Below are 14,210 nucleotides of genomic sequence, written 5' to 3' on the forward strand. Positions count from 1 at the left end.
GTGGGTGAGGTATTCTCACTGGAACAACGTATGTTGCTCAAAGAGAGACACTTTCGAGATGCACTGGAAGCTCTTCTTCAGGTCAGGGAAAGACCAACAGACATCTCTCTCTACTCTTCCTGACTTTTAGCAATAAACCCGACTGATCTCTTGAATATACTTCATAACAAACCAAGATGTGGACAAACAATTGTCTACGCAATTTATCAACAGTATTAAGGCCATCAGGTCCCATCCAGCCCAGCCTCCTGCCAAATCCGGGCCAGAGAATCTCCCCCAGAGATTCCTGCCTCTGGCACAATAACTCCTGGATGAGCTAGAGTGCAACTTTGGGAAAGGGACGACGCACCTAGATTTACAGACTCCAAGTGATGGAGCCTGACAGCAGCAGAGGAGGGACTGCACAGCAAGTGAGCAGAGAACGTTGGTCATAACTAGAGCAGGTGGGGAAATGTTGGGATATTTTCCTGCACAAAAGTTTGACTTTTAATCAGAAAACAAAACAATAACTAAAACAATTGTATCTGTGGCTTGCAGCATGACATTTGACAGTGGGATGGCCCTTGGGCCAGGCAGGTGCCATTTGCTGTGATCAAGAAACTCTGTTCAGATCTGGTGGAGTTACAAGCAATTGAAAATCACCCACTTCACAGTGCAGCTGACTTTCAGAAACATGTCCAAAAGAGGAATAGGTTTTCAGCTGGAAAGTTTTCATGTTTTACTTTTTGCAGCAAAGTCAAAATTTTCTGTGGAAAAACTTCAGTTTGTCAAAAACCCAATTTTCTGATTAAAAACAATTGCACAGAAAGTTTTCAGTCTAGTCACAGCCCCATCCCAGGCACTCACTGGGGTGGGTTCCTCCATTACCTGGTTCATTTGTACAAGTAGTGCTGATCTCTTTGCTGACAGGATCTGCCACAGAGACAGGATGTGCTTCAGCCGGGTTTGTGGGACAACCTGGGATGAAACAACACAGACAGGGATTTACCCAGACCTTGGCACCCAGAAAGCCTTTACACCATTACTTAAATCCTCATCGCGGAAGTGAGTACATTCTATATTTGTTTCACAGTTACCTTGCTACTGCCAAAGTTTTAAAGAATGTCAAACCACTGAGCTGGTGGGAGTCACTGGCTAAGCACCTGGAACCAGAGTTTGCTGAAGAGCAAAACCAGCTTTTGACAGCTTTTTGTCGGCACAGAGAAGATATTTTCTTTGTTTCAGTTTATTCAACTAGTTCAGTTCAATGAATAGTTCATTGAGTAGAATGGCCAAGCTCTGGTTTGAAAAGTTGGGATCCTGCTGGTTATCTTGGAAAACTCATGGCGATCGGGGGAGGTCCTGGAGGACTGGAGAAAGGCTAATGTAGTACCCAGCTTTAAAAATTAGAAGGAGGAGGATCAGGGGAACTACAGGCCAGTCAGCCTCACCTCAGTCTCTGGAAAAATCATGGAGCAGGTCCTCAAGGAATCAATTCTGAAGAGGAGAGGAAAGTGATCTGGAACAGTCAGCATGGATTCACCAAGGGCAAGTCATGCCTGACTAATCTAATTGCCTTCTATGATGAGATAACTGGCTCTGTGGATGAGGGGAAAGAAGTGGATGTGTTGTTCCTTGACTTTAGCAAAGCTTTTGACATAGGCTCCCACAGTATTCTTGCCAGCAAGTTAAAGAAGTATGGGCTGGATGAATGGACTATAAGGTAGATAGAAAGCTGGCTAGATTGTCAGGCTCAACGGGTAGTGATCAATGGCTCCATGTCTAGTTGGCAGCCGGTATCAAGTGGAGTGCCCCAAGGGTTGTCCTTGGGCCGGTTTTGTTCAATATCTTCATAAATGATCTGGAGGATGGTGTGGATTGCATCGTCAGCAAGTTTGCAGATGACACTCAACTGGCAGCAGTGGTAGATACGCTGGAGGGTAGGGATAGGATACAGAGGGACCTCGACAAATTAGAGGATTGGGCCAAAAGAAATCTGATGAGGTTCAACAAGGATAAGTGCAGAGTTCTGCACTTAGGACGGAAGAACCCAATGCACAGCTACAGACTAGGGACCGAATGGCTAGGCAGCAGTTCTGCGGAAAAGGACCTAGGGGTGACAGTGGATGAGAAGCTGGATATGAGTCAGCAGTGTGCCCTTGTTGCCAAGAATGCCAATGGCATTTTGGGATGTATAAGTAGGGGCATAGCGAGCAGATCGAGGGACGTGATCGTTCCCCTCTATTCGACATTGGTGAGGCCTCATCTGGAGTACTGTGTCCAGTTTTGGGCCCCACACTTCAAGAAGGATGTGGATAAATTGGAGAGAGTCCAGCGAAGGGCAACAAAAATGATTAGGGGACTGGAACACATGAGTTATGAGGAGAGGCTGAGGGAGCTGAGATTGTTTAGCCTGCAGAAGAGAAGAATGAGGGGGGATTTGATAGCTGCTTTCAACTAGCTGAAAGGGGGTTCCAAAGAGGATGGCTCTAGACTGTTCTCAATGGTAGCAGATGACAGAACGAGGAGTAATGGTCTCAAGTTGCAGTGAGAGGTTTAGATTGGATATTAGGAAAAACTTTTTCACTAAGAGGGTGGTGAAACACTGGAATGCGTTACCTAGGGAGGTGGTAGAATCTCCTTCCTTAGAGGTTTTTAAGGTCAGGCTTGACAAAGCCCTGGCTGGGATGATTTAACTGGGAATTGGTCCTGCTTTGAGCAGGGGGTTGGACTAGATGACCTTCTGGGGTCCCTTCCAACCCTTATATTCTATGATTCTATGATTCTATGATACCTGAAAGGGGGTTCCAAAGAGGATGGATCCAGACTGTTCTCAGTGGTAGCAGATGACAGAACAAGGAGTAATGGTCTCAAGTTGCAGTGGGGGAGGTTTAGGTTGGATATTAGGAAAAACTTTTTCACTAGGAGGGTGGTGAAACACTGGAATACGTTACCTAGGGAGGTGGTGGAATCTCCTTCCTTAGAAGTTTTTAAGGTCAGGCTTGACAAAACCCTCGCTGGGGTGATTTAGTTGGGGATTGGTCCTGCTTTGAGCAGGGGGTTTGACTAGATGACCTCCTGAGGTCCCTTCCAACCCTGTTATTCTATGATTCTATGGTACCTGGCAGGCATTTTCAGAAACTGTGCCCATGTGGATTATTCATTAGTATTATTTATTTGTATAGCAATAGTGTCAAAAGGCACCGGTCACCATGTGCTGGGTTGTAACAAAGAGACAATGCATGTCTGCAAACGAATGCAAGGTAATCTTTTCAGAAGTGTCTAAATGATTTGGGAGCCTCCCATTCTGACCTGGGGCTATGGAGGAGCTGAAGAACCTGGGGAGGTAGGAGTCAGCTGAATTCCTGCAGATTGTTTCAGTTTAATCAAGTCGGCATTTTCTGACAGAAAAATCTACTCTACTCTAGAATTTATACAGTAGGGTTGGTCAGAGAACGGGTTTTCTTCCACAGAACATTTCAATGAAATGTTTTGTGGAAAATTTCAACCTTTCCTTAGAAACCTGAAAATTGATGTTTTTGTTTCCATTTTTGGGGGAAATTCAAAAGTTTTCATTTTTCTTTTTTGATGGAAAGTTGAAATTTTCCATAGAAAGCAAAAATATTCATTTAGTCAAAACCACAATTTTTTGCTCAAACAATAGTTTTGGAAAGAAACTGTACTCTATATTCATATATTCAGAATGTATAGTAGAAAGCATGAAAACAAAGAATATTTATTATAAAGAGCTTCGTTTTCATTGCTGTGAATTCAAACCAAAGTTAATCTCTTACTGGTAAGTCTCTGAACTGCTTTGCATTAGCCTCCATCTTCAGGTCATTTCTGACATACTCAGTCAGGAGCCGCTCTGGGTCCCCTCCAGTCACGGCCAGGAACTCTGCAGCCACTTTCAGGGTGGAGAGTGCTCTGGAAATGTCGTTCACTGAACTGGCCTCTTCCATAATGCGTTTCATTAGACTCATGCTCAGGGGTTCCTATGGATAGCAACAGGAGATGAAAGGCTGTCTGTAGGATTTCCACATCCAATTTCCATTACAATCAATAGCATCCAAATCCCCTAAGCAACTTTGAAAAACTCAGCCTTAAGTGTTTCCACACTGGCCTTATATGGTCTACGGGATTGTATACAATGTGTGAAGAACCTATGAGGAATTTTGTTAGAGATGCCATATATAAGACAAATGAATATTAAATTAATAGATTCTACGGCCAGAAGTGACTGCTGTGATGGTCTACTGAGTCTGACCTCCTGTGTAACACAAGCCACAGAACTTCCCCAAAATAATTTCTGTTTGAAGTACAGGTCTTTTAGAAAAGCATCCAATCTTGATTTAAAAATTGCTAGTGAGAGTGAATCCACCACAGCCCTCAGTAAATTATTCCAATGGCTAATTACTCTCACTGTTAAAAATGTTACTTCATTTCCTGTCTAACTTCAACTTCCAGCCACAAGATCACAGTTTACCTTTGTCTACTAGATTGAAAAGCCCTTTATTATCAAGTATTTGTTCCCCATGTTGGTACTTAGACTGTGATCAAGTCACCTCATCGTTAAGATGTGTTAATAATGCCGTGTTAATAATACACAAATACTTTCATGACGTATTTTATCTCATTCTGATAGTTAAGATTGTAAAGTTAGGTGACCCTCTAAGCAAAACTCCTATAGAATGTAAGTGCTATACGTTTGATGATTTTGCTATATAATTCAAGTGAGAATTCTATTCCTGCTTGGCATTCTAGGGGAAGGTGACAAAAACTATAGAAAGGATAGGAGTACTTGTGGCACCTTAGAGACTAACAAATTTATTTGAGCATAAGCTTTCGTGAGCTACAGCTCACTTCATCGGATGCATTCAGTGGAAAAAGGATATAATTCTCTATGAAACTGGAAAGATTTAGAGACCAGTTTCTATGGAATCACACTACAGAGACCTTTGGTTTCATCAGTACTAAATTCTATGGGACTTTACCAGAAGGGAACATGGGTATTGCCAGACGGGATCAATGCCAGGTCCGTCTAGTACAGTCACCTGTCTCTGACAACACGCAATAGCAGATGCCACAGAGGAAGGCATAGGAAATGCCCTCCCGCCCCAGATGGAAAATAATCTGCCCCCATGCTAGACCCCATCTGATCTCTGATAGTAAGAGACCGGCTCACACCCTAGAGTGGGAGGTTTAAAAATTTTTGTCATCACTAATTATTGCTAACTGTGGATATTTCTGTGATCTACAGAAATGTCCAATCATTTCTTGCTAACTTCTTGGCCTCAGTGACTTCTTGTGGCAATGAGTTCCACAGAATAGCCACATATTGTGTGGAAAAGTATGTCCTTTGATCAGTTTTAAATTTGCCACCTTTTAATTTAATTGAAAATCCTGTTTTTCCTGTGTCATGAGACAGGGAGAACAAACAGCCCTCAAGTCACCCTTCTCTAAATAATTATTTTATAATGGGAATTCTTTCAAAATGTGTTTGAACCAATAATGAGAGCATTACATCAGCGTAATTCAGGAGTAAAATCAGGGCAGTCAATGGAATAAAACTGTTGTGTAGCTGGCATACGAGGGAAGAGAACCAGCCCCCCTGACTCCAAGTGGCCAAGGAACTGTACAAAAATGTGCTTCTTAGTGGCTAAAGCTAGACCTTGATGGGCCACTTGGCTCATCATAGGCCTGATTCTGGCCTACTCTACGGCCGCTTTGTGCTGCTCCAATGTCTCAAGCTGAGCACTCAAATCCTGGAGGCACCCAGAAATGACTGGAGTGTTTAGAGAATGGTGCCCTTAATGGATGAGTGGACATACTGTAGGTTTGGGATATTTACTCAACCTTCTGACCCTATAGTGGCTATGAAAGCTATTTACAGTGGGGGAAAGAGAGAGGATTATCTGAGTCTGAAGCTGCGGGAAAACCCAGGGTTGTTTTTGATCTCACCTGGCGCAGTTGTTCTTTAACGTTATCTTTCGTGGAGTGCAGAGTCTTCACATTGTTCAGCGTAATGGACGGAGTTGTCTGAAAATGAAAATGTTAGTGATTAATAACTGGTTTATGAAGTACAGCATTGTTCAGTACAGAAAAAAACCTGAAGCACACTCCAAGGGTTAAAGCATAATTTTCAAAATGCACCTAAGGGATTTAGGAGCCTATAGCCCATTTTGAAAAGTGTCTTAGGCTCTTAAGGCTGGATTTTTAAAAGTGCCCAATGTGATTTTAAAAAATCATCTACTGAAATCAATGGGAGTTCAGGCTAAAGTGTTCAGAATTGCCTAAGTGATTTTGGAATGTAAGAACCATTTTCAAAGATGATTTAGTCACTTGGGTGCCCAAATCCCATTGTTTTGCCGTGGGACTTAGGCATCTAACCTGCTCAGGTGCTTTTGAAAATTCCAATAGGCCCCTAGATGCCTAAATAATTTCAAAAAAGGAGGAGTCCGGTGGCACCTTAAAGACTAACAGATTTATTTGGGCATAAGCTTTCATGGGTAAAAAATCTAAAGAAAAACCTTGCATCTGAAGAAGTGGGTTTTTTACCCACGAAAGCTTATGCCCAAATAAATCTGTCTTTAAGATGCCACTGGACTACTCGTTGTTTCTGTGGATACAGACTAACACAGCTACCCCTCTGATAAATAATTTAAAAAATCTGGCCCCTAGGAGCCCAAGTCTCATTGCAAGTCAACGGGATTTAGACTCCTAAGCAGACCTGGGAGGGAAATGGTTTTGCTATCCTGAGAGAATTTGAGAGTTCAAAAACTTCTCTCTTACAAATTGATATGGGAACTCAAAATCTTGAAAATTTTCACAAACAGAAAAATGTTTTGGTTTGGGTCAATTGAAATGTTTTGTTTTGATAATTTCAAAAATGTTTAATTTTGATTTTGACTTTTTACTTTTATTTTTAAAATTTAAACTAATAAATAACTCTAATTTCAAAACACACAATTGTTTCAAACCAGAAATCAAATGAGGAAACGAGATGTTTTGATATTTTCAAAACATTTCTCCAATTTTCTTTTTTATTTAAACGAACAATTTGTCAAAATCAGCATGTTCCCATGGGAAGTTTTGGTCCTGATGAATTGGCATTTTCCAACAACAACAAAACTGCGTCAGCAAATTCCCAACCAGCTCTGCTCCTATGTCCCTTGTGAAAATGGGTCCTAGGCTCCTAAGTCACTTAGGCATGTTTGAATATTTTAACCTAAGTCTAAACACAGTGGGGCTGATTTGCCAATGCACTATCCCCAATTTACATCAATGTAACCCCACTGCAATCAATGGAGCTAAACAGGTGTAAATCTGGAAAAGGCCATAGTGGATCAGGTCTTTCACCGGTCATCACCATTCTACCTATGCGTTCTGAATTGTTTGTGGTTTGCACCCATTTCGTTCAGGTGTGAATGACTCCACACAGGTGCCAGGCGGCAGAGCAGCAAGCACTGAGAGTAAAATCCTGGCTGCACTGAAGTCTATGGCAAAGCGCCGCCTCCATGATTTCATCCTGAACTCACCTGGGCTTTCACGACAGGCTTCCCGCTGATGAATCGGTGAATTGCTTGCCCCTGCAGAGTCAGAAAGTTATAGTGGGTGGTCTTGGTTCCATCTTCCTCGAGCACATACTGGAAGTTCAACAGCGCCATGGTGATCAAGTCGCTCTCAGTAACACTTAACACAGAGGCGTGCTTCACCTCTTCCGCTGAAACAGACCTGGAGAAAAGGGAAGAATAACATGAGGGGTCTTCTTCTTTACTGCCAAAAAAAATCTAAGATGGAACAAGCCCTGGTGGGCCATTTAGCACATCTCTCCAGCCTTACGCTCAGTTGCCAACTCTTGGGAGTCTCATGCTATTTGTGGTTCCAGCTCCTGGAGTCATGGGAGAAAAGCAACTCCCATTTTAAAAAAAGGCACGTTTCCCACCCTGGTAGCTGCAGGGAAAAGCTTGAAATCTTGACCCTGAGAGGAAAATAAAAGCACCTCCATCTTTATTATTGTTGACCCTTTGACCCAAGAAATTAGCCAGCATTTAGGGCCTTGTGGGATTGTTTCCATTAAGAGGAGAAATGGATGATACAGGTCAGGTATTTCTTTGGTGCAACCCTATTTATTTACAGAATGCACGTGAAGTCCTGGTTCCCTGAACACAGCAGAAACATACAAGCAGGAGGCAGGTCCCTGGCTCACCATTTCCAGTCTGGAGGCTCTCTGTCTCTGCCATGTCTCTGGACCATGCTCACCACCACTTCTCTCGTTTTCTGCTGGCTTTTTTTCCCCTGTCTTTCTTCTTCTCACACATACACACAGTGTGAGAAACAATCCACTAGCCTTTTACATTTGCAGTCAGTCTCAGGGAAACCCCTCATCCAACATGGCTTACTCTCTGATTGGCCTTAGAATCATAGAATCATAGAATATCAGGGTTGGAAGGGACCTCAGGAAGTCATCTAGTCCAACCCCCTGCTCAAAAGCAGGACCCATACCCAATTAAATCATCCCAGCCAGGGCTTTGTCAAGCCTGACCTTAAAAACTTCTAAGGAAGGAGATTCCACCACCTCCCTAGGCAACGCATTCCAGTGTTTCACCACCCTCCTAGTAAAAAAGTTTTTCCTAATATCCAACCTAAACCTCCCCCACTGCAACTTGAGACCATTACTCCTTGTCCTGTCCTCTTCCACCACTGAGAATAGTCTAGAACCATCCTCTCTGGAACCCCCTTTCAGGTAGTTGAAAGCAGCTATCAAATCCCCCCTCATTCTTCTCTTCTGCAGACTAAACAATCCCAGCTCCCTCAGCCTCTCCTCATAACTCATGTGTTCCAGACCCCTAATCATTTTTGTTTGGCCCTACTTATACATCCCAAAATGCCACTGGCCTTCTTGGCAACAAGGGCACACTGCTGGCTCATATCCAGCTTCTTGTCCACTGTCACCCCTAGGTCCTTTTCCGCAGAACTGCTGCCTAGCCATTCGGTCCCTAGTCTGTAGCTGTGCATTGGGTTCTTCCGTCCTAAGTGCAGGACCCTGCACTTATCCTTATTGAACCTCATCAGATTTCTTTTGGCCCAATCCTCCAATTTGTCTAGGTCCCTCTGTATCCTATCCCTGCCCTCCAGCGTATCTACCACTCCTCCCAGTTTAGTATCATCCGCAAATTTGCTGAGAGTGCAATCCACACCATCCTCCAGATCATTTATGAAGATATTGAACAAAACCGGCCCCAGGACTGACCCCTGGGGCACTCCACTTGACACCGGCTGCCACCTAGACATGTGGCCTAGTGGCCTAGTGCCTGGGGTGGTGTCTTCTATTGTTTCCATGTATCATTATACATAGGGGTAGTAAACCGCTCCTTCCATTCAGCCTGAAATAAAGGTGCTCCCTACAGTCATCAGCTTTAAGGAAGTCTGTGATTGTCTGTAGATCAAAGATCTGCTTGATGGCACCTTCTAGCATAACAGTATTTTTAAAAAATCTTGTGACTTTTGAGGAATCTTGTGATTTCTGGGGGGTGGACTCATGTTCTTTTTCATGCTTGGCAGAGCTGCTGACAGTGAGCCAAACGCTACTCTCCGTCACATCAGCGCAGTAGCTCCACGGGAGTCGGTGGAGGAAGAGCCCAAAGCTGCTCTTAATGATGCGCTGCTAGGCTGATGTTCTTGCCACGTGCGGAAACAGCGCTCGCTGGCTGTGTCGCTTGCTGAGTGAAAAAAGCCCTTGGCTTGTATTAATACCTGTACACAGAGAAAATCACCGGTACTAAAGGGCTCTTTAATCTAGCAGGGAACAAAAACCAATGGCTAGAAGCTGAAGCCTGAGAAATTCAAATTGGAAATAAGGCACCAACTGTTGACAGTGAAGGTGACTAACCCTGGGATAAACTGCCAAGGGAAGTGGGGGATTTTCCATCCCTTGGTGGCTTCCAATCCAGATGGGATGCCTTTCTGAAAGATACTTTAGCCAAACACAAATTGTTGGTCTTAGAGCTTGTAACTGGCTGATACTAATGGCCTGTGCTATACAGGAACTCAGACTAGATGATCCAAGAGTCCCTTCTGTCTTTAAACTCTGAACATGAATCTTCGCGATGTTTACCCTGACAGCACAACACCCCGTCAGTTTGGCCAACCCCACACATGCTGGGCTCCAACAATCATGCAGCTGGCTTAAGATTTAAAGACTATTATGTTCTGAGGCATTTCTATTCACCTCCTGGAGTTGGCAGACTTGGGGACCACATTTCCAGGCTTTTCCCCACAGCCACAAAGGCCAGAAATGGACAGGGAAGCGAGACTGGCAGTAAAACAGGGTGAGTTGGCAGCACAGTCATCCAGAGAGATGAGACAAGGGGAAAGCAAAGAGAGACTATGCAGTCTCCAGCACTGAGCACCTTCGCTGTGTGAGCTAAAGGATCAAAGGTCAGCTTTACAACGGTCTTTGGGCACCTACAGATGCAGATAATAAGAAGTAATAACCTCTAGCTCTTAGAGCTAAGTACCATTATCCCCATTTTACAGTTAGGAAGACTGAGGCACAGAGGAAGGCAATGGACTCACCCAACATGCCCCAGCAGAGCCAGGATTAGAACCCAGGTCTTCTGTGTCCACTAGCCTATAGTACCTCCCATTGCAACTATTGAAAACAATGGGAGTTTGGAGCCTAATCTGCCTTGGCACTTTGGAAAAATCCCACGAGGTGCCTCTTTGCACCTTCAGGTGCCTAAACACCGTTGTAAATCCCTAAGAATATGGCCCTAAGAGTTTCAACCTGCCCTATTAAAGCCAGTGGAAGTTTTGCTCTTGTGGTTGTACCAGCTGAACTGAAATCAAGCGCTCCTTGAGCTGAAATCGGTTTTAAAAAATCAATGTAGTCGCACTGGTGCAAACCCCTGTGTGGATGCTCTTATATCCGTTTGCAGCTGTATTATATCGGTTGAGCTAGCGTGTTCTACCAATAGATTTTGTACCAGTTTAACTATTTTTTGGGTTGTGCGAGATTTTTTTTTTTGCTAAATAGATTAATTGGTTCAACCCCTAGCCGGGTGCAGCTGCACTGGTATAAAGACGCTTACACCACTATAACTTGGAGTCCAGTGGCACCTTAAAGACTAACAGATTTATTTGGGCATAAGTTTATACCCAAATCAATCTGTTAGTCTTTAAGGTGCCACTGGACTCCTCCTTGTTTTTGTGGATACAGATTAACATGGCTACCCCTCTGATACCTGTCACCACTATAACTTATTACCCCAAATTTATGGGAAAACTACACTGCTGTCAACATCTTCATACTGGTACAGCTGCGATCACACTCTGGATTATATGCCGCTGAATGTCTGTGGCATGCCCAGGTTGGCTGTAAAAAGGCAGTTCCCTGTTGGGACCATAAGTATCTTGCTGTGCTCCTCAGTCCGTCCTTATAGTAACATGACAAGTTACCCTGGGGTCAGTATGGAGTCATCCCTTGATTGCTGTAGGGTCAGGGTTGGATTCGGATCTCAGCTACCCTAAGGTAAGTCTGGGACCAGGGTGCTGGGTGCTGAAAGCTATTGGACAAACCTGTAAACCCTGTATAGAATGGAAACCACTTTAAGCCAAAAGAAAAGGAGTACTTGTGGCACCTTAGAGACTAACCAATTTATTTGAGCATGAGCTTTCGTGAGCTACAGCTCACTTTTGTAGCTCACGAAAGCTCATGCTCAAATAAATTGGTTAGTCTCTAAGGTGCAAATTGGTTAGTCTCTAAGGTGCCACAAGTACTCCTTTTCTTTTTGCGAATACAGACTAACACGGCTGTTACTCTGAAACCTGTCACTTTAAGCCAGGGGTGCTACAGGACCCCCTGCACCCCTAGTTCCAGCACCCCTGTCTGGGACACTAAAATAAGACCAAATCAACTTTACACGCCACCTGAGCACACCTTGGTACAGCTTCACCCTAACTGCCTCATTGCACAAGGTCGCAAGAGTTATGTTTTCTTCTTGGAGAAGTCTGGCCTGGCTCTCACACAGATAGCTGAAATGAGATGAGACTCAGGATCTATGTTTTAAGCTGAATTGTTGATTTATGGGTAACTAAAGTTACCTAGTCAGAGTGGTTCACCTCTAGGGGCGAGGATTGAAAGATACCTTTGCTTTTCCTTAGTGAGTTGAGCAGCGGTATCAATGCAGCTGTTCTGGAGCTGTATTAAGAACCTTGTAACAATGGAAGTTATGGATGGAGTGGTTGGCAGGAGGTCCAGTATGGCAGTGTCAGCGTTGATCTCCTTGCACCACAGTTCCTCAGGGATATTGATTTCTGTAACAAAGCAAAGAATCTTTCACACTGTGTGCACGGAATCACAGGAACCAGGGGATCAAGTGGCAGGGGAGAAAGAAAATGGTTTTCACAAAATTATTCTCCACATTTTCCATGCCGTCTTTTTGTCAAAATTTCAAACTGAATCTAAATAAATAAACAAAATTCAACCAACTGGCTGAAAAAAAACCCAGCAAGTGTTTTATGAAAAAATAAGTTGTGAAAAACTTGCAACAGTTAGAAAAAAATTAAAAGTCACCCCCACTTCTAGCTAGCAATTTCCATATGCAAAAATGCTCAGTTAGCTTACACAACTGGGCAACCTGACTATCACTGCCCTTTCAGTACGCAGCTCCCTTACTCACCAACCCTGCAAAGATTTACATCCATGCTGAGCTTTAGACATTTCGAGTAGCCCCAGTGAAGTCAGTGGAACCACTCAGAGTATGTTAAGGATGTTCATGTCTTTGCAGGATAGGGGGTAATTTGGGACCAGCTGCATGTCAGGGAATACTTGGTAATTACTCTGGAGTAGACTCATACTCAGCTTCACAACTGAATCGTTTGTTTGTTACATGATAGAAAAATATCTAGAAAGTAGAGTAAGGAAAGTAAAGTAGAGTAAAGGAAAGTAAAATACCATGAAAGTCAAAATACCTGAGCTTCTGAGGCTTGATCTTATATTGCTCCAGACTTTCCGAACAGTTTGTATGGCTCTTTTGAAAGTCAAACGCTGATCATCTGAAGTTGGAAGAGAACATGGCATTTATCAACATACGTTTTCCAGGAAAAAGAAACAGTTTCCCTCTTGCAAAAATACTTCTCATAGTAAAAAGACTAATTGAAATGTTAACATACCTTGCAACATTAAAAAAGATTTACCAACAGGTATGAGGTAACATTTTGAAAAGTGCCTATGTTTTTTGGGAGCCTGACATTGATTTTTGAGAGATTTAGGCACTGAAGGCTAGATCCACAAAGGGATTTAGGCACCTAATTGTCATTTTGTGCACCTGAAGCCAAAATTTAGATATTTAAAATCACCACTCAGCTGCCACTTAACTCTGCAGTTGCTTAAACTCCCACTGGTAAAGTCCGCTAGGTGCCTAAATGTCTGCTAGGCGGCATGTACACAGCCTTCAAAATCCTGACGCCACCCAAGCCCCAGCAGGGTTCATGGGAGGTCACCGCTCCACTCGGCACTGCGGAGGCCTCAGCTGGATACTGTGTCCAGTTCTGGGCACCACACATGAGCGAAGATGTGGACAAACTGGAGCGAGTCCAGAGGGGAGCAACAGAAATGATAAAAGGTTTAGAGAACCTGACCTAGGAGGAACCTGGGCATGTTTAGACATGAGAAAAGAAGACTGAAGGGGGGGACCCGATAACAGTCTCCAGATATGTTAGGGGCCATTATAAAGAGGACAGGGATCGAGTGTTCTCCATGAAGACAGGACAAGAAGTAATGGGTTTAATCTGCAGCAAGGGAGATTTAGGTTACACATTCCATACATTCTGGAATAGGCTTCCAAGGGAGGTTGTAAAATCTCCATTATTGGGGTGGGGTTTTTTTAGGAACATGCTGGACAAACACCTGTCAGAAATAATCTAGGTTTACTCGATCCTGGACTTGACGACGTCTCGAGGTCCCTTCCAGCCCTACATTTCTATGAGTCTATGAACTAGACATCTCTCCACCTATCTCATCTGCAGAAGCCCAACCCAGTAAGCATTCTCAGAGGCCTGCTTCCAAGTCAGAGCTGAGACAGAAGAGGTAGTGATGGTGCCCTTGTATCAGTGGTTAGAGCACTCTCCCTGGAAAACCCCCATCTATCTTACTTAGAGCTGGGACTAGAACCCAGGGTCCCTAGGATTGCAAGTGAGTGACCTAACCACTGGACTATTGGGTATTC

General features: G+C 43.7%; 1 protein-coding gene across 3 annotated transcripts in view; it reads right to left on the reverse strand.

The window, feature by feature from the left end:
• The window catches only part of LOC125637905 (E3 ubiquitin-protein ligase rnf213-alpha), a 174,646-nt gene that overhangs the window by 4,347 nt on the left and 156,089 nt on the right, over positions 1 to 14,210 (reverse strand). For all 3 annotated transcript variants that reach the window (XM_048852965.2, XM_048852963.2, XM_048852966.2), the window contains 6 exons: positions 12,955 to 13,038; positions 12,129 to 12,297; positions 7,518 to 7,713; positions 5,941 to 6,018; positions 3,774 to 3,974; positions 868 to 957 (listed from right to left, as the gene is read on the reverse strand). In XM_048852965.2, the coding sequence (XP_048708922.2) occupies positions 868 to 957; positions 3,774 to 3,974; positions 5,941 to 6,018; positions 7,518 to 7,713; positions 12,129 to 12,297; positions 12,955 to 13,038 (818 nt within the window). The remainder of the gene's footprint in view (positions 1 to 867; positions 958 to 3,773; positions 3,975 to 5,940; positions 6,019 to 7,517; positions 7,714 to 12,128; positions 12,298 to 12,954; positions 13,039 to 14,210) is intronic.

This window comes from Caretta caretta, chromosome 6 (assembly GCF_965140235.1).
Source record: "Caretta caretta isolate rCarCar2 chromosome 6, rCarCar1.hap1, whole genome shotgun sequence".
NCBI lineage: Eukaryota > Metazoa > Chordata > Testudines > Cheloniidae > Caretta > Caretta caretta.